Source organism: Halichoeres trimaculatus, unplaced genomic scaffold (genome assembly GCF_033239565.1).
Source record: "Halichoeres trimaculatus isolate MK-OKI-2021-1 unplaced genomic scaffold, fHalTri1.1 fHalTri1_scaffold_4, whole genome shotgun sequence".
Classification (NCBI taxonomy): domain Eukaryota; kingdom Metazoa; phylum Chordata; class Actinopteri; order Labriformes; family Labridae; genus Halichoeres; species Halichoeres trimaculatus.
The window spans coordinates 33531015-33555104 of record NW_027437182.1 but is presented as its reverse complement, the minus strand read 5'-3'; the positions used below and the strand labels follow the sequence as shown (position 1 = coordinate 33555104).

At 40.9% G+C, this 24090-nt stretch overlaps 2 protein-coding genes across 2 annotated transcripts; one reads left to right on the top strand and one right to left on the bottom strand.

Annotated features, from left to right (window-relative positions):
- Nucleotides 1-1914: 1914 nt before the first annotated feature.
- On the bottom strand, nucleotides 1915-18680 carry sec16b (SEC16 homolog B, endoplasmic reticulum export factor). Its single transcript, XM_074668653.1, has 25 exons — nucleotides 18444-18680; nucleotides 17881-18211; nucleotides 16873-16964; nucleotides 16681-16783; nucleotides 14676-14878; nucleotides 14464-14603; nucleotides 14310-14371; nucleotides 14038-14176; nucleotides 13718-13948; nucleotides 12480-12577; nucleotides 8650-8731; nucleotides 8410-8527; nucleotides 8212-8323; nucleotides 6561-6666; nucleotides 6327-6464; nucleotides 6121-6234; nucleotides 4490-4568; nucleotides 3629-3788; nucleotides 3342-3502; nucleotides 3216-3244; nucleotides 3000-3107; nucleotides 2816-2911; nucleotides 2609-2720; nucleotides 2302-2340; nucleotides 1915-2234 (listed from the first exon to the last, which is right to left on the bottom strand). The coding sequence occupies exons 2-24, from the start codon at nucleotides 18171-18173 to the stop codon at nucleotides 2324-2326; spliced, it is 2793 nt and encodes a 930-aa protein (XP_074524754.1). The 5' UTR covers nucleotides 18174-18211; nucleotides 18444-18680; the 3' UTR covers nucleotides 1915-2234; nucleotides 2302-2323.
- A 2909-nt stretch (nucleotides 18681-21589) lies between these two features.
- On the top strand, nucleotides 21590-23215 carry gadd45ab (growth arrest and DNA-damage-inducible, alpha, b). The gene is made up of 4 exons (XM_074668199.1): nucleotides 21590-21787; nucleotides 22124-22225; nucleotides 22330-22537; nucleotides 22754-23215. The coding sequence occupies exons 1-4, from the start codon at nucleotides 21738-21740 to the stop codon at nucleotides 22865-22867; spliced, it is 474 nt and encodes a 157-aa protein (XP_074524300.1). The 5' UTR covers nucleotides 21590-21737; the 3' UTR covers nucleotides 22868-23215.
- The last annotated feature ends 875 nt before the right edge of the window (nucleotides 23216-24090 follow it).

The window sequence follows — 24090 nt, the reverse complement described above, 5'->3', positions numbered from 1 at the left end:
ACGCACTTAATGCTTCATAATTGTGTGATTATAACCCTAAACCTGGAAACAGACCATCGGTACTTTAAGGAGTAGGATCAAAACTTCCCTTTCTGATAAAGGTTATAGTGAGAGCTGGATTAGGTCTGGACCACCTCTAAGTTGTCACTACCTTGAGACCTTAATGTACCATTCAAGTTATTAACCATAGATCTCTCTGGGAGTCCCTGAGCTCTCTTATCTTTTAAATTCCTCTGGACTGTTGCTGAAGACAGCCTGCTGACATGACTCCAGCTGCTATGCCTTTAGTCTCACCATCATAGTCACTACAACATCCAAACTATGGGCTTATCATCCATCTTTAACCCCATCAAGGTCTCAGCAGATGTCTGTCTAGCATGGGTCTGGTTCTGCTCGAGGTTTCTGTTTGTTAAAGGAAGTTTGTTCTTACCACTGTGACTTTCTTAATGCTGCAAAGGTCTCTACTCATGGTGGGTTCAGATTAGGGATGGGTACCTTCCACATTTGAAACAACGCGGTACCAATGCCTGGTACCTGCAGTCAGTATCGGTACTCAATGGTACTAATTTTCTGTACTTTTTTGTGTCAATGAGGTAAAAACATCAATTTGTTTAGTAATAATTTTTTTTTTTTTTTCTATCTAACATATGTATTCTTTAATATATAACCTTATAATGCTGTGTTCATGTCCAGCATGGAAAATCAACTACTCTTCAAGCCCCTCACAGTCACAAGGATGCATTTAGGTACCTAAACATGGTACCTTTTGATTTTTTGTGAATCGGTACCCGGTACTTTGGACAGAATTTGGTCGGTACCTAAAAAAATACCTAATTTGGTACCCATCCCTGGTTCAGATACGATCACATTTCTTATCTTGTCTTCATGGTCTTTGACAATAATAGACAGTGGTGGCAAAAGTTATTAGAACATCTGACGGATCTGAAAGTACTGACTTTTTCTTTTTTTGTCTTGCAGATGGTCACTCTGTGCACAACAAATACCAGATGAACTGAGACTTACTTTTCTGGCATAGTGTCATTATTTCCTTAGAAGTTCAACACTAATGTTATCCCATGTCTTCTGTAACTCAGGCCAAATCTGCTGGATGAGGTTGAGGTCTGTCATTTTCAAAGTTCCTTTTTAAAAGGTAAATTACCTAAATCTGCTTATGATGGCTTATTATTCTATGGTTTATAGAAAAGATATTTTGTACGTTTAATGGGTATTTTAATAGCCAATTCAACAAAACCAACTGAAACCTCTTAGATATGACAACTGTTCAAATAGTTGGCAACCACTGTAACACTTGCCGGTCTAAACCTGTCAATGTTTTTTTAAGGTGTCTTGAGGTAATATTTGTTATTATTCTGCGCTATATAGACAAAGATTGATTATTAACCTTTACAGTGTAAAGTTGAACTCTACTGTTGCTTGTCGTGCTTGAGTTTGTCTTGTTACACTCTCGAGTATTAAGTATCTTTGAGGTTATTCTAGAGCATTATCTAGACAATATTTGCCATTGTTACAGATTGTTGAAGAATACAGTAATGGACATACATTTGCTTGAAACAAGCACATTTGTCCCTCCTATTTTCATAAGAGCGTTAAAAACTTAAAAACTCTTTCAGTTTAATGAAGAGGAGGAGCTAAAAGAATGTGCAATTTTTAGAATTAACCAAGGCCCTGACTCTAGATAACCAAGTGAATAATTGTTTGACAGCCCCAAAAATAACAGATGCGGGCACAAAAAAAGATTTTTCAGATGAAGTCATTGTAGAAACTATCAGTACATAAACAGTTTTATCCTTTAAGCGTCTGCTGGCTCCATGTGTAGAACTACTTGGCTGTTTGCCTTGAAGAGATCTTTCCTAACAGCACCCCTCCTCCTCTCCCATCTCGTGGTATCACCCCTTATGTCAGACTTTGCTCACCACTCCCAAATATTCCTGTGCCACACTAAAGCTCCACATCAAATCCCTGACACATAAATGTTATTGAGGTCAATTAAGATATCCCTTTCCTAAAATATGTCCTGCATCCACCGGTAGCTCCTCTGTCAGCTCAAAGGAAGCACACCTCAGCTGTTTCTGTGATACTTGTCGTTGCAAAGCTGGCCGTGTGAAAGAACATCCTTAAAAAAGACGTGTTCGGAGGGGAGAGGTGGGAGCTTTGTGGTCAGTCGGACAGGTAGTAACGTATCCCCTCCTTGAGTTTTAGTGGTGTCAGCAATCCTATAAACACAAAAGATTTAAAGATTACAGAAAATCTCAAGTATGTCAAATATTGTTGCTTTCTTACCTGTGACACAGGCGTGTGGTTTCTACCCCAGCTGCTGGCCTGTGGAGAAGACACGGGTATTTATAGAGAAACTATGCTTTAGCCAAAATTTGAAATTAGACACGCTGGTCAGCAACTGTAAGTGTTAATGGCAGGGACACAGCTCAAACACGGCTCCTGCAGGAGGGTCAGTTACTTCAGATATCTCCCATAGTAAAAGGAGAATGTGGAATTTGGCAATATTTTCATGAATTGAATAGATGAAATCTCAAAACTATGAGTGCATGTGTCGAACGTATCAAAATAAACAACAAAAAAATTCACCCACCTGCTTTCCTTGAGAATGGATTGATCCCTGCTGGGGAAGACTGGGGTGGAAACATGCCAGGAGAGATGTTGGAAGGGGGTGGAGGAGGACTGAAGCCAGCACTGGGTGTCAGCTTTTAAGAAAACATACAAATAAAATAAGATACTATCATTATCACCAGATTACAAACATGATTGGATCTAAAATGAAGCTGTATTTGACTCTTACCGTCTGAGCTGGACTCTTCTGGTGTGTGCTCTGCTTTGGTATATCTTTAGGTTTAGATTTGAACCAACCACTAAACCATCCCCCTTTGGTGTTTTGCTAAAAAAAAAAAAAAGGAATAAGAGGACACATGTGAAAGACTGTGATGTTGTTGAGGGTTGTCTCACATGGCAAGGGCTCCTCTCACCTGTTCCTGAGGCTCATTGGTCACCTCAGAGGCTCCTGAATGTTGAGGGAAGCTCTGCCGCCTCTGCTCCAGCTGACTGGTGTTGACTTCAGGCATCTGACCCCCCATCTTCAAAGATTAAGACATTATTTTTTTTAAAAACATCTTAAGCAAAAATATATCTTATCATAAGGATGCTATTATTCTGTTTGACCTAATATCAATAAATCTACTCACTGCGCTGTCTCCATAAAACACTCCAGCCCCTAGAAAAAGGAATGAAATCAGAGTATCATGCACAGTCTGACTCCTCACAGTGAAATTGGACAGAGAAAGGAAAAGCTGCTGTCAAACATTTCCCACCCTCAGCCGCTGATGGCAGATTATTCTGCGGACAATGTGGCAAAGCGGCTTTGACTTCGGCACTATCTGTGTTATGATAACTGAAGTCCTGGACTGCAGCCACTGTTTGCACTGGGGCAGCATAAACCTCTGTTACTGGCACGGGATGAGTGGCAGGTGGCCTGGACAGAGCAACAGAGCAACAGAGAGAAGGCGGTGACATAACAGGGACCATTGGGACGGGACATCACATGCAGTCAGAGCTGAATGACAGACAGGAGGAAGGCATGTTGTTGCATGTGTGGTACCAGTCCTGAGCTCCCTGAATGTCCCATGGGGAAGCTGCTGTTTCCTCAGGGTGCCTTTCATCTGGGTGCCAGAGGTTCTCTTGATCTTCAGAGCCTCTGTAATAAAGGAGTTCGGGCACTGGACTCTGAATGTCCTGGGTCAAGTCACGCAGGTCTGAATCTGTAATAAAATAAACGTGAAAGCAACACAGTATTATTATAGAGGGATTATCTACGTCATCTTAAATATGCGCACGCATCTTGACCGCAGAAGCAGGGTTTAGCTCTATTCATTCAGAGTAGTTAGCATTTGTTAAACACTAAATTCAACCTTTTAGCAGCATAAAAATGTACGGTTGTTCTGTGGTCAGTTTTTTATAAACGACACTATACAACAGAGGCAACGTCTAACAAGTTTGACCGTCACAGAGCAACCGGTGTTTTGGAGTTAATAGCGACCATGCTAACTGGTGACTCTCAGCCGACAGTATCAGTGATTTACGGCCGAGAGTCACCAGTTAACAGGGTCACACTTTACACTGAAACACCAGCGACGTCGCGGGTAAATAATCAAATATGCCGTCTTTGCCCAATTTGTTGCATTTCTCTGGACGTAGTTTTCTTGTTCTGTTGGTGAACTGGATATTTTACAAACCTGGGCGCCGTTTACCATGTGTATAAGTGTTAATATTTACTTCAAAAATGTGTTTTTTGGTGGTTAGCTCCTCCACGTCAGTTGACAAACCATTTTAAGCAGTGCTTCTGCACCAAAGTCGCGCGCGCATCCAGCTAACTCATCCCTCTAAACATATAGCATAATATTGTATCATATAAGTATTAGTATCTATTTAAAAATGTACACGGTGAAGAACCTTAAAATACCTGAGCGAGCTCTGCTATCCTCATGGGCCGAAGCATGTTCCTCAGCCTGGTATGTGTCTGTGCAGTCATAACTCCCCGTCTGAGTAAAATAAAAAGAAACCTCGGTTAGATCTGAAAAAGGATAAATGATAGCTGCAGGAGCTCTGTCGGAACACAGCAGCACCTTATTTGTGATAAAACTGCTGGCATACTAACTTTTCTTTCATCTGTTAAATTATGGCGTGAGGAAATCTTAACAGTCTTTAATGTGAAGAGAACCTGGCTTAAATAAATGTGGGTACTTTAACAAGACCTGGCACCCTCTTTAATAAATCACAGTAGATGCAAACTGTGCTTGATAACTATTCAACAATCATAACCTCTATTTTGATGGAAAAGAATTAAGAGAGACATAGAGAGGAGATTTTGCAGTAACTAAATGGGTTTGGTGTCAACCTTAAAGATGCTGTGAGGACTGTCCATTTAAAGTTAGGTGCAGTGACAGCTTTGGCTGAAATGAGTAGTTTTTGTTTTTCTTTCAGATAAAGACTCCATTTCCCATGATCACCATCACCCATTGTCTTGACAAGATGCAGTTGTTGTTAATGAAGGAAAGCAGATCTTTTTATTACTCTACTTTCTTTGTTCAAGACAACTTTTCCCAGGATGCAAAGCAACAAGGTAATGTCTTTATCTGTAGTCTGAAAGATGAAAGTGTCCAGAAGGTGAGCAGACTATCTGTTCAGTGTTCCTCACAGCCCGGTGCTCTGAGACGTGTCTGTAACATGTAATGTTAGTGAATCCTGTTTATGTCCTACCAGAGATCATCTACCAACTCCAACCTCACCAAGCAGAGCTAATGTAACCTCACTCTTCATTTTAATGATAGACTCTCAAGTTTGAATAGACCACTGCAGAATAACTGCTGACTGTGGGTTGGAATGAACATTAGCACAAACAGATCAACCCATGTTTTAGCCCTGCACAAAGACCCATTAATCCAGCTCTATCACTCTCCTGTTTATCTTTCATCTGCTCTGACCTCCTTTTCTTTTTGACAGTCCAGCTCCTGTGTCTAACTTTACAACAAAATAAATCCAAGAAATCCTTTTCAACAGATAAAAACAAAGATCTGGCATCCCACTTCGAAACCTTCTATGTCTATGTGCCTGAAAAAGATTCATGTTCTCTTATCTAAACATAACGTGTTTTTAACGCTGATAATCTCATTTTAAATCCTGGATTATAAACAGGACAATATATAAATATGAGACTATTTCTAGATCAATATAAAGTCCTCACAGAGCCTTCAATAGCAGTGAAATTACAAGGTTAGTGCTGACAAGTGCTGATACTTTCCACATATGAGACAATATTACACAATTCAAGCTCTGTTGTTGAGGAATTCAGCTTTTTCAAAGAAAACATTGGCCTGAAGGAGAAACAAATTTCTGAAAAGCTCAAGTCCCAAAATGTTAATGGTATTTATAATATTTTAAAATCTTAAGTGGTAAGATCTACCCTCTCATTTTTGGAAGGAGTAGCACACTATTTCAGCACCTCAGCACTTTATCCTTGTGCTTTATTAATCCAATTCTTATGTCACAGAAGAGTTTAGAAATAAAAGCCTTTGAGAAGCTTGGTACAAGCACCTGTATGCTGTGAAACCTGGCACGAAGTCGCCTCAGCCAGTCCGGTTCCTGTACCTCTCCGCTGACCCCAGCTTCTCCAAACTGACCCTCAGAGTGTCTCAGCCTGTCTGACAGCTGCAGATTGAAAACAACAGAGATATAAAGTGTATTTAAGTAAAACTGATACACAGTGTGCTGTATTTTTTTGTAGGACTGTGTGTAAATACCTTGATGACCTCTCCGGTCAGCACAAAGAAAGGCTCCCGCTCTCTGAGGATGGCCTGTCCCACCACCTCACAGTAATGATAGGCCTGAGACGCCAGCCCACAGTCCAGCAGCCGACAAGCATACAGGAGTTTATACACCTGAACACAACACAGACACACCCAGCATCACATTTACATGTGTAAAGTTTATTATTGATGAAACTGTGACTGGAGATGTCAGGGAAATGAAGCTACCTGAAAGGTTGGTATTGAAAAGTATTTGTCTCCTAGCGTCTGACAGTACTCGTACAGCTCTGTGCACTGGATAGAAGAGTTCGCCGCAAAGTGTTGGAAGGACTGCCTGGAGGAGGAAAAACAAAAGGATAAGTCATACCAAGAGAAAAATTATCTCAGCTAACACTTCCCTGTTACAATCAATAAAAGTATCCCTCACCAAAAAACTCTTTTACACTTCTTTCAAGGCTCTTTGTAAGGATTTATTGATAACTAGTTTTATCCAAAGATTTAAAGTTTGAAAGAAAGACCTTAAACTCATGTGTCCCACTGAGTCCCTGTTAGCCACCAAGACTTCAGAGGTACACTTTTGCTAGCACCAGGTTGGACCAAGAACTGCCTAATCCTTTGTGACAGAGATTCAACAAGGTACTGGAAACATTCCTCACAGAGTTTGCTCCATATTGACATGATAGCATCACACAGTTGCTGCAGATTTGTCAGCTGAACATCCATGATGAGAATCTCCCGTTCCACCACATCTCAAAGGTGCTCTATTGGATTGAGATCTGGGGACTGTGGAGGACATTTGAGTACAGGGAACTCATTGTCATGTTGAAGAAACCAGTCTGAGATGATTCTAGCTTTATGACATGGAGCGTTATCCTGCTGGAAGTAGCCATCAGAAGATGGGTACACTGTGCTCATAAAGGGATGGACATGGTCAGCAACAATACTCAGGTAGGCTGTGGACTTTAACCCATGCTCAGTTGGTACTAAGGGGCCCAAAGTGAGCCAAGAAAATATCCCCCACACCATTACACCAGCAGCAGCAGCCTGAACCGTTGATACAAGGCAGGATGGATCCATGCTGTCATGTTGTTTACGCCAAATTCTGACCTTACCATCTGAATGTGGAGCAGAAATCCAGACTCATCAGACCAGGCAACGTTTTTCCAATCTTCTATTGTCCAGTTTTGGTGTTGCTGTGTGAATTGTAGCCTCAGTTTCCTGTTCTTAGCTGACAGGAGGGTCACCCGGTGTGGTCTTCTGCTGCTGTAGCCCATCTGCCTCAAGGTTGGACGTGTTGTGTGTTCAGAGATGCTCTTCTGCAGACCTCAGTTGTAACCAGTGGTTATTTGAGTTACTGTTGCCTTTCTATCAGCTCCAACCAGTCTGTCCATTCTCCTCTGACCACTGGCATCAATGAGACATTTAGCCCCAGAAAACTGATGCTTTCTGGCTATTTGCTCTGATTGAGACCATTCTCTGTGAACCCTAGAGATGGTTGTGGGTTAAAATCCCAGCAGATCAGTGGTTTAGCAGATACTCAGACCAACAACCATGACACACTCAAAGTCCCTTAAATCACCTTCCATCTCCATTCCTGATGCTCATTTAGAACTTTAGCACCTTGTCTTCACTGTGTCTACCGTGCGTTGAGTTGCCGCCATGTGATTGGTTGATTAGATATTGGTGTTAACGAGCAGCTGAACAGCTGAACAGCTGAACCTGATAAAGTGGATGGTGAAGGTAGATCTTTCTCCACTGGTTCAATGTGTTTTAGTTAGCGGCCCCATTTTTAAGTGTAGGGTGAAACAAAGACCATAGCAGGACAAATCAGTTTGGTTGACTGTTACTCTAAAGGGCATCAGGTGAGAGAAGAGCTCACCTGTGGCTGCTGCCAAGGAGAACCAGTCTCTGTGCCTTCTGTGTGAACACCCCAAAGGGAACACCTGCAGTGAGGTAGCACATGTGTGCAGCCTGTATCAGGCCTTTCGAGGCTGTAGAGTGGAGAAGAAAACAAAACATTCAGATCATATATCAGTGATGTTACCACGTTACAGCCTGTTGATGTGCGCATCATTACCCAGAGTGTCTCCCATGGTGATGATGCTCCTCTGCTGGACAGCCGGCTCTCCTGTCTCATTGGAGAGCATCACGGCCAGGTGGGGTCTCCAGTCACCCCACTTCTCTTTCCCACAGCTCTGAGAACACATCATAACAATCACATCTTGGACAAACAGAGGTGGGCTGACATTCTCAGAATATTTCAGCTGAAATGTTGAACACTGATCTGCATGAGGAGTTCATGTTTTGGGTGTTTTACCATGGCTACAGCTGGAGTTCTCCCAGACAGCAGTTGGAAGAGAGTCTGGAGGGGATCACTGGCTGTTAGCTGTCCAGTAAACCTGTCAAAAACAGAGTCTGTGTCATTTCACATCATATTCAGAGTTTTATAGTGTGCTAGCAGCACTGCACAGCACTTAAGCAGAAGCCATCCCGTTCACAGAGCCCACAGACTGCTGCTGCTTCTCTGTGTCTGCAGGAGTGAAACGCCAGCTGATAGCTCAAATTCTGCCTCTCTTGTCAATCACAAATCAAAATCGTCTAGGCTAACTATCACCCTTCCCCCCAGGCATTCCTCCAGCGGCATATGCTGCTGTGGGAATTACTGCTGAGGCCAAAATAGCCTGGAAAAACGGATTAGGTTACGTGATAAATAGTTTACGGAAATTTTAGTTTAGTGATACAGCGCTAACATTTCTCCTTATCAAAGACTGAGCCCTCACTCTGCACGCAAACGTGACTGTGACTGACGCAGACATTCAATTGGGCTTATTGTAGAGCCAGCCACGTTATTTACAGTGAAGTGTTAATGGCCTCTTGTATACCATCACTTCCCTCTGTGAGCTATAACAACGCAGATGCTGATACAAAGTTGGAAAAACAAGAAGTCAGTGAAGAGATGTTGAACAGATCATTTAATACTTCTCTACTGAGACAGACAAACACATAGCAGTGACTCATTTGAGCATGCTTATAAACTGATCTGTTAAAAAAACAAGAATCTGTTGTTGCTTCATGGTTAAACTGCTAAAAACTCTTAATTAAAGACAGAAATACTCGATACAGAGCTGTTGCCAAGAGGTCTCGGGACTTTGGCACAAGTCATAATAAGTCTAAGCACACGTGAGCCCTCCTCTCATTTCTGACTGCTGCCAAATGCACTTACTGAATTTTTACAACCATATCATCTCAGAGCTTAATGGGCATGTTTGCAGAATCAAGTGTCATCTAGTGGTGAGGCAGCAGATTGCATTTAGCAGATCATCTTTCATCATCCTCTTTCAAGAAGTTAAGAAAACATGTCAAGACCCTCTAAAGGACCAGTGTTTGTCAGTCAATCCCACCTCCTCTGTAGATTCATGTCTCTAAATGGACTCATGCATTATTCTCCTTTAATACAGTTGTCAAACTCTCAAAGACAAGATGAAAAAGCTGCCCTTTACCAAGTATAATATTAACCATGCATGTACATATTTTTTGGAATGTAAAGAAGCAAGCATGTGCTAACCAGCGATAGACATCAAGCACAAAAGAAAAAGTCATCAATAGTTTCATTTCGGTCTGTATTTGGTTTCAAACACATTAGATCTTGTAACAAAATGAAACAGTAAGTTTGGGGATTTAGTGGCAATTTATCTGATAGTTGTAGAGATTATTCATCTTAAACTGATACAGCATTTGAGAAGTCAAAGGATTAAAAGTCAATGAATTTTAACCCTGTTTGTCCTTTCAGGATTATGAATGTCAAAAGTTTTAGAGCACCCCAGTATTTGTTATATTTCAAGCAGTTCAAGTCCAATAAAAAAGTTTTAAATGGTACAAGAGTAAGCGGTGAACTGTCAGAGGAGAAGAAGAATAAGAAACATACAGTTACCTAAAACTGAAAAATAATGAACATTTCATAATAATACAAAAAGGCCCCTTAACAACTTAAAGCTGTCCTGCATTAGATTGATCAGAGCCATGTCAACACATAGAATTATATATTAATTCATGTTTAGGCCTGTCATCAAGAAAAAAACCTCAGTTTTACATCACTGAAAAAGATGTTTTCTGAAAACTCTCACCAAAGTGAAGACTTTGGGAAACTCAGGTTCCATGGTTTCAAACGCCACAGCTGAACAATGGGGGGTTAATTCTGATTGGCTAGCACAGATTTCATGTTTGAAATACACTGCCACGTATGAGTTTGGCATGCTTCAAGCTTCACTTACTGGTGGATTTTCTCAGTTACATGTAGACAAAAGTATTTTTAAAAGTGAATGCGGGGTAGGATGTTATGTTTTTGAAAATACCTGGCAACATGTGTACAAGGCCCAAGCCTTGAAAGTTGGTGCTACAGGTGTCCCATATTTTCTCAATTCCTTCTAGACATCTCTGTGTGTATGAAAGTAGAGCTGAACACAACGTTGTACCAGACCCTCATGGGTTATGGGTAAGCATTATCTAACAGTATTGTTCTGCAGAAAGTCATTTAATGCTCTAAAAATGAGTAGGACAAAGGAAAATCATAAAGAAAGAGACAGAGAGTCAGAACATTCACAGAAATAGATCTCTCCTACAGGGAAATGAAGTCAAAGAAAGTTAAGGCGAGCTCAGTGAGGAGAGTTTCCTTCAGCATCCAAAGACACTCACAAACTGGGACTGGAAACTCTGACAGGAAGAGGTCTGGCAGAGCCAAAGCCAAATCAGAGGACAAGTTTCTCAAATCAACAGCTTCATCTTCACAGTTTCAAGGAGATTGTAGTGTAACAGTCTCAGTTTCAGTTACTATGAAGAGCAGACTTTGAGATGCAGCTTTGGAAGGTGGAACTGCAGAAAGAAAGACGTCCATCACTAAGACAGAGGCAGAAGAAGAAAAGGAGGCTGGGCCATGAAACACCACCAATGGAATCAAAGTTTAAACTTTTTGCGTCAACACCAGGATTTCTGTACGCCATACATCGAGTTGGCTAAAGATAGGATGGTTCCTCAGGGTGTGACCTCAAATTTAAACATCGTGGGGGAAGTCTGACAGTCTTAAAACATGGAGGGCACTACCAGCACTGTGTTAGTCTGCAGACTGAAACCTTATGGAGCTGGTTTGGGATGAACTGGGCAAAAGACTGAAAGCAAAGAAACCTACCAATGGCCAACATTTAGAGAAACTTCTCCTGAAACAGTTTTGGGAAGAAATTTCTGAAAATTTGATTTCTGTTGTAGAAAAGAACGCCACGAGTTATAGGCTAATGGGTCCAAAATGTAGAAAGTTTTTGGGTTTAGAAACAGATTACATGATTTTTTTAAAACGTTAATTGTTTATTTGTTCTAATCCAGGCACAATGAGACATTGAACTGTATCATTTTCAATTTTTAAAACATGAAAAAAACTGGGGTGTTCTAAAAAGGAATTAGTGTTTGTTAAATCACCTACTCTCTTTTTTGTGTCCTGCTCCTGTTCACATTTTAAAGCTCTTCTAACAACCTGCTTACAGTCTTCAGATTTTCTTCAAGAGCGTATTCGAGATTACTAGACACCCATACCAAGATCATTTTCAAAGAAGCTGGACATTGAGCCAGCAAACTAAAATCCTTTGAAGCTGTTTAGTGAAATTCTTTACCTCGTGAAGCCAAGACACGACCCTCCCTCCTCTTCCTCAGGTCAGCTGACTCTGATATCCCTGTCCTAACTCAATCCAGTCCTCACGTGCCTCTTTCACCTCTCATGCAGCATGTCTTGTTAATTTGAACTCGTGTAAAACTTCTCAACAAATCATTTCATCACATGTCCGTTCTGGAAGATGTTGTGATGTGACTGTATGGATCCCCCTGAGGAGAAATGCTCCTTTTCCTGCATTATTTATGAGGGAACCCCTTTCAGAGGCAGTGTGTGTCCTGTGCTGACCTCGTGTTCAGAAGCACAGAAATAACTTGCATGTGATTACATTTCACATGCAGACGGCTGAGGATACTAATGCGGTTGATACTCTGCATAAAAAGCGACAGACATGATTCTGGGAAGCAGACACGGTTTAGCCTGAAGAAGCGTTCCTCATAAATCACTGCTGTGTGTAAAGCTGTCACGTTTCAGATGACTTCATCATTTCTCACCTGTTCAGCACAGTGGTGTAAGATCTATTGTCCATTTTGCTGGCCAGAAAAAGTGCGTGTCCCCACAGACCGTTGCTCATAGCCGACTCCAAGGCCTCCTGAAAAACACAAAAGAAGATGAGAGGAGAAAACTCTCAGATACAAACACAGTAAGATGTCCACAGCTAATCAACTCATCCAGTGTTTCTACAGATAACAGATTAATAAGTGAAGTATAAACTGAGGATCACGATGGAGAAGGAAGAAGATTTAAGGGGCTTTTAACGTAGCATGGTTGTTGGTCTAAGTATCTGACAAACTGCTGATCTACTGGGATTTTAACCCACAACCATCTCTAGGGTTTACAGAGAATGGTCCCAAAAAGAGAAAATATCCAGAGAGCAGCAGTTCTGTGGGACAAAATGTCTTGTTGATGCCAGAGGTCAGAGGAGAATGGACAGACTGGTTGGAGCTGATAGAAAGGCAACAGTAACTCAAATAACCACTGGTTACAACCGAGGTCTGCAGAAGAGCATCTCTGAACGCACAACACGTCCAACCTTGAGGCAGATGGGCTACAGCAGCAGAAGACCACACCGGGTGACCCTCCTGTCAGCTAAGATCAGGAAACTGAGGCTACAAGTCACACAGCAACACCAAAACTGGACAACAGAAGATTGGAAAAACGTTGCCTGGTCTGATGAGTCTGGATTTTTGCTCCACATTCGGATGGTAGGGTCAGAATTTGGCGTCAACAACATGAAAGCATGGATCCATCCTGCCTTGTATCAACGGTTCAGGCTGCTGCTGGTGGTGTAATGGTGTGGGGGATATTTTCTTGGCTCACTTTGGGCCCTTAGTACCAACTGAGCCTGGTTTAAAGTGCACAGCCTACCTGAGTATTGTTGCTGACCATGTCCATCCCTTTATGAGCAGTGTACCATCTTCTGATGGCTACTTCCAGCAGGATAACGCTCCATGTCATAAAGCTGGAATCATCTTAGACTGGTTTCTTCAACATGACAATGAGTTCCCTGTACTCCAGTGGCCTCCAATTTTACCAATACTACATACTTTACTATGTATTTGTCCGATTTTTCATTAAGTATCTCTTGAAAGCCAAATTAAAGGAAGACCACGTTCAAAGAAGCATCAGCAGCTACTTATTCTAATTTAAATCAATTCAGACCTTTTTTAGCACCTGCATGTCTTAAATCAGATAATATTTTTGAATAAGTCAGAGAGAAAATTATATGAACCTTCTTCCTCCCAGCCAGCAGCAGCTTGGTGTAGCTCTGCAGAGCTTTTGCAGATGTTTCAGGGTTGAAGCTGCTCTCGTCTCCTGTGAGCAGGTCGTCTCCTTTTGGAGGAGGGTCTTCAGCAGTCAACCCCTCACTGAAGTCGATGAGCGTTGGAGGAGCTTTCTCCCAGGTCCCATCTGACCGTGAGTCCTGCATCAGCAGCTCTGCAATATCTGAGCCCACAATTTGCTGAAAAAGACAGAATTAATCATGAACCCTCTATCAGAAAAAAAAAGATCATAGTTGTTGAAATATAAGAGTTAAACTGGTCTACATACTCCATTCTGTCTGCAGAGCAGTATCAACAGATTCCACAAGAGGGCAGCAGATGTTTTATCAAGCAGTTTGTCATCTCTCATGCACTCTACTGCCCTCTGCTGGGCAAACTCTATAGCATCTACTTTGTGCAGATCTTCCCTTTGAAAACAAAAGAAACATAAATGAACAGAGGATTTTAAAACTGGATATAAATATTATCTTCATAGTTCTTCTTCATAATTTGCTAATGATGTTCAGCTGATACTAAATCAACACTAATCAAAATGAAAACCTTTTTAGAGGCCCCGGGAAGTTTCTCATCTCCTGTTGTTCCTTTGTCTCACTGAGGATCACCTGAGTTTAGACAAGAATCATCACCTAAGGTCTTTTAGAAAAACAGCACTGATGGTTTAAAAGTAAAATCATATTATCTTATCTGAACCAACCTCCATACTGTGGATTTCCAGCTGACTGATGTTCTCCTGTGTGGACAGACCTGGACTGACCCGTATCAGCTGCCCCGCAGGCCCAAAGCTGACCACCACATGAGGGATGGAGAACTTCAGAGGAGCTGATATCTGAGGCACTAAGAAAGAATCATCAACGCTGAGCGAGGCTGACCTGAGAGGGAAATAAATAGTTGGTTTTACACTCTTACCTGCATCAGAGGAGGGGACAGGGTCGTTGTTTTCAGCTCCATTGATGTACTGACTGAGTTCATAGCTGCTGGAGGACAAGCCTGAGTTTTTGGAACTCTCTAAATTCCCTGGGTTGTAAGAGAAATCCTCTTCATTGTCTCTGGAGGGAGTTTCCTCATAGTCTTTAAAGTAATGCTGGGAGTTGTCCCTCCCTTGGTCATACCTGTAGGTTAATAAACAAAAGCACACAGCATAATGTTTACTTTGCTTTTTTCTACAGTGGCAGAAAAAATAATCGCTCCTACTCTTAAACTGGAGCTTCTTTTACACGTGTAGCTGTCACAACTTTGCTTTAAGTTCACTGTCTGGAGCAGGAATAAGCAGCACAGGTTTGACTTGAGTCATCACATTAAACAATAACAGGTACCTTACCTGAACTAACACACAAAAGGCTCCTCCCTGAACTCTGCCGCACACCTTACCCTGGACTCTGTTCAACCTTCAGTAGTTTCTGATGAGACACAACTGTGCTACCTGATCAGGTCATGGCACCATAAAACCATCACCTTTATCTCCATGCAGGCCAGTAAACACTGCTTTCTCATTTGGTTTTACATCACTCTGAAGTTCTGTTTGTGATCTGAGGGATTAAGTCGGCTCACTCACAAAAACATTGCTAATCTTTTCTTCCTTTTGCGCACCCCACTATAAAGACGTCTGTTGTTCAAACTTTTAATCCAGATAAAACTTCCAGATTTGTTCTACTTTCTTTTCCACAAAGAATCAGGAAATACAGCTTACGTTTATCTTACTTTCATCTCAGTTTACCCAAGAAAAACTAGATAGGATCAATCTGATCCACACCCAGGCTTTCAAGGATTATCAAACCAACAATGCAAAGGAGGCGTTCTGAAATACACACACACTGAAACTTTATTCAAGCTTTCATTTTTGCGGGGGCTGAGATTTTCACTTTCTGTCAAATGCAGAAACTCAAGAACTCTTACAGCTCACGTGCTACAATAAATGTTTTGATAATGATGAGAAAATTTGCTTCTCTGCTCCTTTTCATAACTTAAATCTAGGGATGGGTACCGAATTAGGTACTTTTATAGGTACCGACCGAATTCTGTCAAAAGTATCGGGTACCGATTCATGTAAAATCAAAAGGTACCACGTTTGGGTACCTAAATGCATCCTTGTGACTGTGAGGGAGTGGAAGAGTAGGCGATTTTCCATGCTGGACATGAACACAGCATAATAAGGTTATATACTGAAGAATAAATATGTTAAATTGAAAAGAATTGACATTTTATTATCAAACAAATTGATATTTTTAACAACATATACACAAAAAAGTACCGAAAATTAGTACCGTTGAGTACTGGTACCGATTGTCAGGTACCGGGCATTGGTACCGTTTCGTTTCAAATGTGAAAGGTACCCATCCCTACTTAAATCTGGTCTTGTTCTCTCTTAATGAGTTTTTTTAAACATTTACATTTTCACATCATGATAAAACCATTCATTTAAAGACGTCAGCTGTAAAGGTTGTTGAGTGTCTGCAGAATGTACAGAGCTTTAGTTTTATACAAGTAGCCTATGCACAGTCCAGATGTAGATTAGTGAGAAGTTACTGGATAAACTTTGGTTTGGTTTGTGACTTTGACAGAAAATGTAAAATACACATCATTTAGAACTAGATTATCTTCAGTGTCATTGAATAATACATTATAAGATCAAAGCTGGGGGCTGTATGAAAATGAACCTTGGGTCTGTCTCTGGAAATACCTGCACTTAAGTCTAATTAAAGAAAGAGTGTACACAAACTGATGGTTAAGTGCTGATGGTTAAAGAAAGAGTGTACACAAACTGATGGTTAAGTGCATAATATAAGAAAAAGTAAACAAAATCCCCTCTTTAGTTCACAGTTATAGGATCATCAGGCCAGTTGATGAACATATGTTTGAGAAGAAAATAAAAAAAACTTGTTATCACAAATCTGTATAGAGTTAACTCCCTTACCTGTACTCCTCAGGGTTTGAGCTTCCTGAATGCTCCTGTCTGTGTGCTCTGTCATGGTAGTGGTCTGTTCTCCAGGCTTCATGTGGACCCCACTGACCTGCATCTGTACGATCAGAGTAACACCATCACATTCGTTCTTCACACAGAGAAAAAGAGCATTTTAACAATAGATTCCTTATCTTCTGACTGTACCTTGTCTTGCATGCTGTCCTCTGTAGTAGTCATGGTCATAATAACCATAGTGCTCGTAGTGGTCTCTGTAGTCCCAGTGGCTATACCCATGCCTGAAAACAACAAGACTCTTTTTGACTCTGTATCCTTCAACCCCTAACACAGAATGATGCTGTATCAGTGTTAAAAATTTCTTCCTTTTTGCATTCAAAGAATTGCTTTTTTTGTCTTATTATTTTTTTTTTTTTTGGCTCCATCAACCACACCACGTTCCCCTCTTGACCCTGACTTGTTTCAGATAATACCTCTCAAACAGTCAACATATTGACAGGCTTCTCCTTCACTGCTCCTCTTTTCCAAGGCGTCCCCCAGGGTTCAGTGCTTGGTCCTCCCCTTTTCCTTCTATACTTGCTCTCCTATTTTCATCATTATGCCGATGACATCCAAATCTACATCTCCACCACACTCATCACTTTTTCAACCCCTTACTGAAATAAAAACTTGATGCAAACAAACTTCTTGCTGCTCATCTGTGATAGATCAGACATCATAATCTTCGGCTTAATATTCCTCGCCAAAACCATCAAAAACCCTCCCTCGCTGTTGACAAAACACCCCCTCCATCAGCCTTATTTGGTTTAATTCTAGATACAAACCTCACAATTTAACAGCATGACGCTTGTATCTTTCATCTTAAAAAACAGAGCTTGTTTCCACCCATTACTCTCCTTCTCTGCTCACAAGGAACCTCAGAAAACTCTGCCCATGAGCATTTTTCTAAATATTCAACAATTTTGTTGACTAAAGTTTTCATATTATAATGCTGTACCTATCGCACATTTTTTAAGGCAGGTAAATAGTATCAAAATTTGAATTAACTGCAGCTTACTGTTATTTTTTATTTTTTTTATGTAAATATGTTAAGTTCTTACATTAAAAACAAATCAACAGAAAAAAATACAATCATGTGTTTCATCTCTTCATACAAACACAAACTGGTTAAGGAGAAGTGTGTGTATGTGTACACACCTGGACAGGGGTCTTTGGTGCTCCAGGTGTCCATAGCCGTGATAATATTGCTGACTGTTGAAAGGATGCTGGTCTTGTCTGACAGGAGGGCTGGTGTACTGACTCCTGTACTGAGCCTCAGGATGAGCCCAGTTCCTGTCCCTGTCTCTGGGGTCCGGCGGTGGTGGTGGTGGGTAGCCCTGGTTCACGTCCTGATGAGCATACCTGTAGTAGTCCTCTCTGTCCTTGGTTCTGTGGGAGTGACGACCCGAGTCCTGCCTGGGATGACCTCTGGGGTCGCCTCTGGGATCCATGATGCCCCACAAATAATGAGAAGGTGGAGTTTACAGTTCTGAGAGGTGCAAACAGAAATGGCAGACACAGTCAAAGTACATTAAAAAGTGCCACATCAGTCCTCAGGAAAGCCACAGCATGTGCTGATAACAAACCCGAGTGATAACAGGAGGATAAAGTTCACAGAGACTGACCCAGATGATCCGTCACAGTTACTGGGGGAATGGTGCTAGAAATACTGTAACTTTAACATATAACAGGTAATAAATCACACCATACCAAACACATACCTTCAGTTATTAAAGGTGAGTATAATCCTTCATGTCCGGTAAATATTAGCTCAGAGGATCCCAGCCTGTGTGCTCTCAGTCAGCTGTAGGTAAACAGGAGCACGCCCTGAGGAGTTTGACAGCTGCTGTCCGACAACACTGTAAACATGAAATCACGTCCATCTTCAGCCTGATTTAGAGGAATCAAACACAGGAAGTCTCCTCTTAGTCACCCTCACTTCATTGTTGTAGTCCTTGATTTGCTGTTTACATGTGAGGATACTCTCAGTGTGTAGACCTGCCACGTTGCCGGTAGGAAGATGCAGGGAGGACCGTCACCGTGTGAGCCGTGGGCTGAGCTGGTCTGAGATCAGTTTGTGGGATGTTTCCAGGGGGAAGTGCCGTGGAAGACTGATCCCAAGCCAGCGGCGAAAACTTCGACGGGGGAATGTTTTCAGTGGTGAAAAAAAGTTTCACTACCACTAGGGGCGCTGTTACTCATCATAACATCTACAAATAAAAACTGTGCTGAGGTTTGTTTTGTTTTTGTTTTGTTTTTTTTGTTTTTTTTTAGCACAATCAGCAATTTTTGAGCTTTTTATTTTATTGTACATTTTTTTATTTTGTTTTTGATTTTGTTGGGGTTTTTTGTCTTTTTTTTTTCTTTTTTAAATGACAGACTTTAAGGGGCTGCGACCATCTCATCTTTTACACTTCATTTCTATGTTGGTGCCATATGTCAGTGTAAGAATTTATGACCTCCGTATGAGAAAAGTGTTTTATAGATAATTACAAATGTACTAACTTTCACTTGATTTATTAACAGGCAGAACTATTTTATGCTGTGTGCTTGTAACACATTTGTGCACAACCACTTAGCATCAGGCTTATTTCTATTATATTGTTTTGTCTAACAGTGTGTAAATTCCTTTTTTCCCCCTTGTACTAACTTTATTGCTTTTACACATTAATAGTAGTTCCATTCAGTAATGTCTTATGGGAATGTTCTTTTTAAAACTATAGGAACAAGATAAACACATACATACCAACAAGCAATTACACCCCAGCTGTAACCCCCCCACCCCAGCACATATCCCCTTAAAAGTGAAAAACAAAGAAAAGAAAAAAAAGAAAAAAAAAGAAACATGGTTGATAATAACAAAAAGTAAGAGAAGTTTTGCAAGGTTTTCAGGATAGGTTCTCAGGTCACACTAAAATGACATTCTGTGCATCTACATATGCCCTTTTTTTCAAAGGGCCTCACAGATCCTGACAGGGTTAGCCTGAATTTTCCCAGTTTAAGAAAATGAAGCACCTCTTTAATCCATTTCACATGAAAAAGTAGGGCTGAGGATTTCTATCTCAGCAGAATCAGCCTCCTGGCCAGCAGGGTGGAGAATGCGACCAGCTCTTTTTTGTTTAAAGGAAGACAGAGTGCAGGAGGCAACACACCAAACAGGGCAGTCAAAGGATAAGGAGCAATATTTTTCATGTGACCTCAGATAATATGGCAAAAACTTTGGACCAAAATGTATTTAAAGAAAAGTGGTGACAGAATATATATGTAGCCAGCTAGAGCCTGTTTGAACTGATCACAAAGAGAAGAAACTTTGTGTTTGCTATTTTGGCCAAACTCACTTTAGTGTATTGGGCTTAATGTTAACACATCTTTTCCCTCTGCTCACTTGTAGAAAGTCACTTATTCTGCACCACATTAAACACAGCAAAAAGTAAAGTGTACGCTTCTCTAAATTTTACTGATTTATTTTTTCCAAAATGTGTCAAAACCACAATCATTTCATGAGAAGAGGCAGAAGATATTTCATGCCAACTTTATGGACAACAGTGCAGTTATGTCATCATCACCAACAATAACCAGGAAAAAAGTATTTGTTATATATTCATAACTACTTCCTTCTTCCTCCCTCCTCCTCCTCTCTTATCAAACTTGCCTTCACTTTGACATGCAGGTGAGTCAGGTTCAAACGAGGATAACGTGGATTTTTTTTTTTTTTGTAAACGGCTGGTTGTCAGGCATGAAGACAAAATTATCTAACACAGAGTACTTTATAAATAAGCAGAGCTAATAAGCCTTTTCCACATTGAGTTGTGATATTTATTTATTTTATCATTTATTTTTTAGGGAATGGAGGGAGTTTTACAAAAGAGGTGTAGGGGAGATTTTTTTTTTTTTTTTTTTTTTGTGATGGGTTATGGCTATGTGGATTGTTTTTCTGGTTATACATATCATATAATTAATCATGATGTCATAAAGATATTTAAAACCACTTTTTGTCCAGCAGTGATCATAACCATCTCTGTCCACATGTGTATATGAATTTAGAGTGTAAGTATTGTCCCATTGGTGGAGGTTTGAATGAGGTGAAGTTCAGGATACCTTTTCTATTGAATTTGAATTTATTTGATAGGGTCGATACATTTCAACAAGTTGCTGTTCAGCATAGAGTTAATAGCCAGTTTACAACTCTTAATAGTAGTTAGCCTTTAAATAAACAGCTCATAAAATGTATATTTGACAGCAAAAAGTGGCACAACAGTGTTAGAAATAAAGTATAATTAAAATAAAAAGAATTATATATCAACATAAAAATATAAACTTGCTGAAATTGGATTTTTTTTTTTTTAATGGCAGACTGAGAATGATTACATGTCTGGTTTCTTTCAGAATCGGAATCACCTTTACTCGCCAAGTCTTTCCAGAATACAAGGAATTTGACTCTGATTTAAGCCGCACTCTCTTGGTACAATTGTTGTGAATAGAAAAACACTGAGAAACACTAAATATATATTTTTTTTTTAAAAAGGAGAAAAAATATAACTTAAGTAGTTGAGAAAATAATAGTATCTACAATATTAAAATTAAGAACTTTGTACGAAGTAGAATAAAGATATATACACAATTTAAGTTAAAATAAATTTTTTGTCATAGATAAAAATACAAAATAATTATGATTCTGGTGGCTAGATTGTATTTTTGGAAAAGATTTCTTAAAGCTAGTTTTTCTGTGTGCTCATGTATATTTTCTTCTTCATCCCCTGAATGATTTCCCTGCTTTGTCCACAGGGTGTCGCTGTGCTTCACACTCCAAGCTGAAACTGACTTGCGTGAGTCCATGTGACCAGTGGGACCGGTTTATGCAAATGAGGTGAGGGGTGCAGAGGGTTTTACTACTGGAAACGTTGGACTCACGGGGCAGAACAACAGTAGGACCTGAGCACTCAGCAGCAGCAGCAGCTGTCCGTCTGTCTCCGTCTGTCTCCGCTCTGGATATTATTGAACAGCAAACCGCTCGGATGTGCAATATGACTTTTGAAGAAACTGGTGGAGAGAACTCTTCAGAAAGGTAAGCTGTGCTTCTTAAGGCACTGTTCTGTTTTTATTTTTGGATTCGGCATGATTGTACAGTTGAAAGTGAAACGACATCGCTTTTAAGATTTGGGACGTAAACTAGTCTAAATGTCGCAACTAGGAGCTGTTATTTCTGTGTACAATCATCGCTAATGTTACCAGTGTGCGCACTACTTTGTACACGTTGCATTGAGCATCAGCTGTGCAACGTTACATCATTCACTTCTAACAACCTGTAACAATAATATGAGCATTTGAAATGACAGTCAGCCTTCACTGTGTGTTTTCTTTCTGCAGCTTTAACTAACTGTTTGTTTTTGTCTCCCCTCAGGATGGAATCGGTGGCTAAAGCATTAGAGGAGGTCCTGAGCTCTGCATTGCCTCGGGGTTGCATCACAGTTGGAGTGTACGAGGCAGCAAAGTCTCTAAATGCGTAAGTTAACACTGCTGTACTGTAGCACAAGTTAGCAGAAGTAATCCACCCAGAAAGAAGGACTATTTCTCTTACACTCTTTTCTTCCTCCCTCCTGTCTTCAGGGACCCAGACAATGTGGTGTTGTGTCTGCTGGCCACAGATGATGAAGAGGATGTGGCTCTGCAGATTCACTTCACCTTGATCCAGGCTTTCTGCTGTGAGAACGACATCAACATCCTGCGAGTGAGCAATATGAGGCGTTTGTCAGAAATTCTGGGAGGAGGGAAGTCTGGAGGGGAGCCCACGGATCTCCACTGCGTGCTTGTTACGGTAAGTGTAATTAGTCATGTCTGCTGGTGACTGCTCTGCACTGCATTGCTCACTTCCCCTCAGACTGTCAAGGGAATAGTTTCCCCGTCATTGAAGGTGTTTGTCATGAAGGATGCTGTTTATACCTGCAAGGGACTTTTGCCAGTACTTGTTGTGCTTGTTTGCAATCTTCAGACAGCGGCATATTTTAACTGCTGCGTCCTTTTCTTCTTGCAGAATCCTCAGTCCTCGCTGTGGAAGGACCCCGCTCTGAGCAAGGTGAACAGATTCTGCAGAGACAGCCGCTGCCTGGATCAGTGGGTGCCTGTCATCAACCTGCCCGACCGATGAAACTGCTTGGATTATTAATGTTTTTGTGCATCTGGAAAAAAAAAGTTATTGCACAAGGCGTGTGTTCATGTCTGTGTTGGACTTCTCTGGAAAGTGCCCCGGAGTGAGAACGAGCTGGGAGGGGCAGGCGAGGAAAAAAAATGAACACAAGGAAGCTCCAACATTTTACCAGGTCAGGGTGAACTCGTGGCCCAAGGAGGAGTGACTCAGCAGTCTGGGTTCCAGGATTTCCAGCGTATGACTGCGCCTTTCTTTGACGAGAAAGGAGCCTTTACAGGAAACTGAATCATGTGAGCAGAAAGCAGGGAGCACGAGCGCAGGACTTGGGGAGGAAAAAAAAAAAAAAGAGTACACAGAGAGCCTACAGTTGACAGGACTCCAAGAACTGGACCTCACTGGAACGGAACAGCCTGAGCTCTCAGCGCAAAATCCTCAAGAAAATCAGACCAAATCTGTGCATTTGTGTAACAGCACATTTATTTAATAGTATTTAAGACTTGTCACTTTGATAGCTCAAAAGGGATTATTTTCACAGTTTATTATTATTATTGATATTATTATTATTGTTTTGAGGGCAAGTCAGTTGTTTCCGATTTGTCCATTAACTGATAATTTTATGTGTTTTTAATTTAATGAAGTATATTTATTGTGCATAGTTCATGGAGTTCTGCCTTGTTAAGTTGAATGAAATAAAAAAAAGAACAAGGAACAGTTCTTGGAGTCGTCTTGCATGATCATTTCCTGGCACTGCAGGTTAATAATACTTGCAGGAAGTCACAGTGCAACCTGATGGAAAGTTTATGATTTCTGCTGCTGACATGGCATGCTGCCCCACGGGGTTAGATAACGTCCAGGCGTGTTTCTGTTTCATGTTTGCAAAATTTTCCATCATTTGTGCATGTTTCAGATTGTGGTGTTTTGGGTTTTTAGACAGTTATGATTCAGATTACTAGATTTTAACTAACAGAACAAAAAAATCTCTATTTACAGCTCAAGCAGTCACCTGTTCAGAGCTAAATCTGCTGCTGGCATGCAGTTGCTCAAAATCAGCTTTACTCTTGCATGGGAACCCAGGCAGAGTTTGACCTTTTGCACATTTTGAGGATCCAGTTACACTAAGAGGAGGAGAGTCCCCATTGTAGTGTAAATGTAAAGTGTCTCATCATGACGGCTCTTTCTTCACAGCATTCTGCATCTGCGTAATCAGAGCTAAATTTACCGCT

What these genes read in the sequence shown, in the direction of transcription:
- sec16b (XM_074668653.1), bottom strand. Translation starts at nt 18,173, where the DNA reads ATGGATCCCAGAGGCGACCCCAGAGGTCATCCCAGGCAGGACTCGGGT. An exon ending in ATTCAGGGAGCTCAGGACTG is followed by an intron (nt 3,503 to 3,628) that starts GTACCACACATG and finishes TGCTCTGTCCAG; the next exon opens with GCCACCTGCCACTCATCCCG. An exon ending in CCAATGAGCCTCAGGAACAG is followed by an intron (nt 2,912 to 2,999) that starts GTGAGAGGAGCC and finishes TTTTTTTTTTAG; the next exon opens with CAAAACACCAAAGGGGGATG.
- gadd45ab (XM_074668199.1), top strand. Translation starts at nt 21,738, where the DNA reads ATGTGCAATATGACTTTTGAAGAAACTGGTGGAGAGAACTCTTCAGAA. An exon ending in GCAGCAAAGTCTCTAAATGC is followed by an intron (nt 22,226 to 22,329) that starts GTAAGTTAACAC and finishes TCCTGTCTTCAG; the next exon opens with GGACCCAGACAATGTGGTGT. An exon ending in TCCACTGCGTGCTTGTTACG is followed by an intron (nt 22,538 to 22,753) that starts GTAAGTGTAATT and finishes TTCTTCTTGCAG; the next exon opens with AATCCTCAGTCCTCGCTGTG.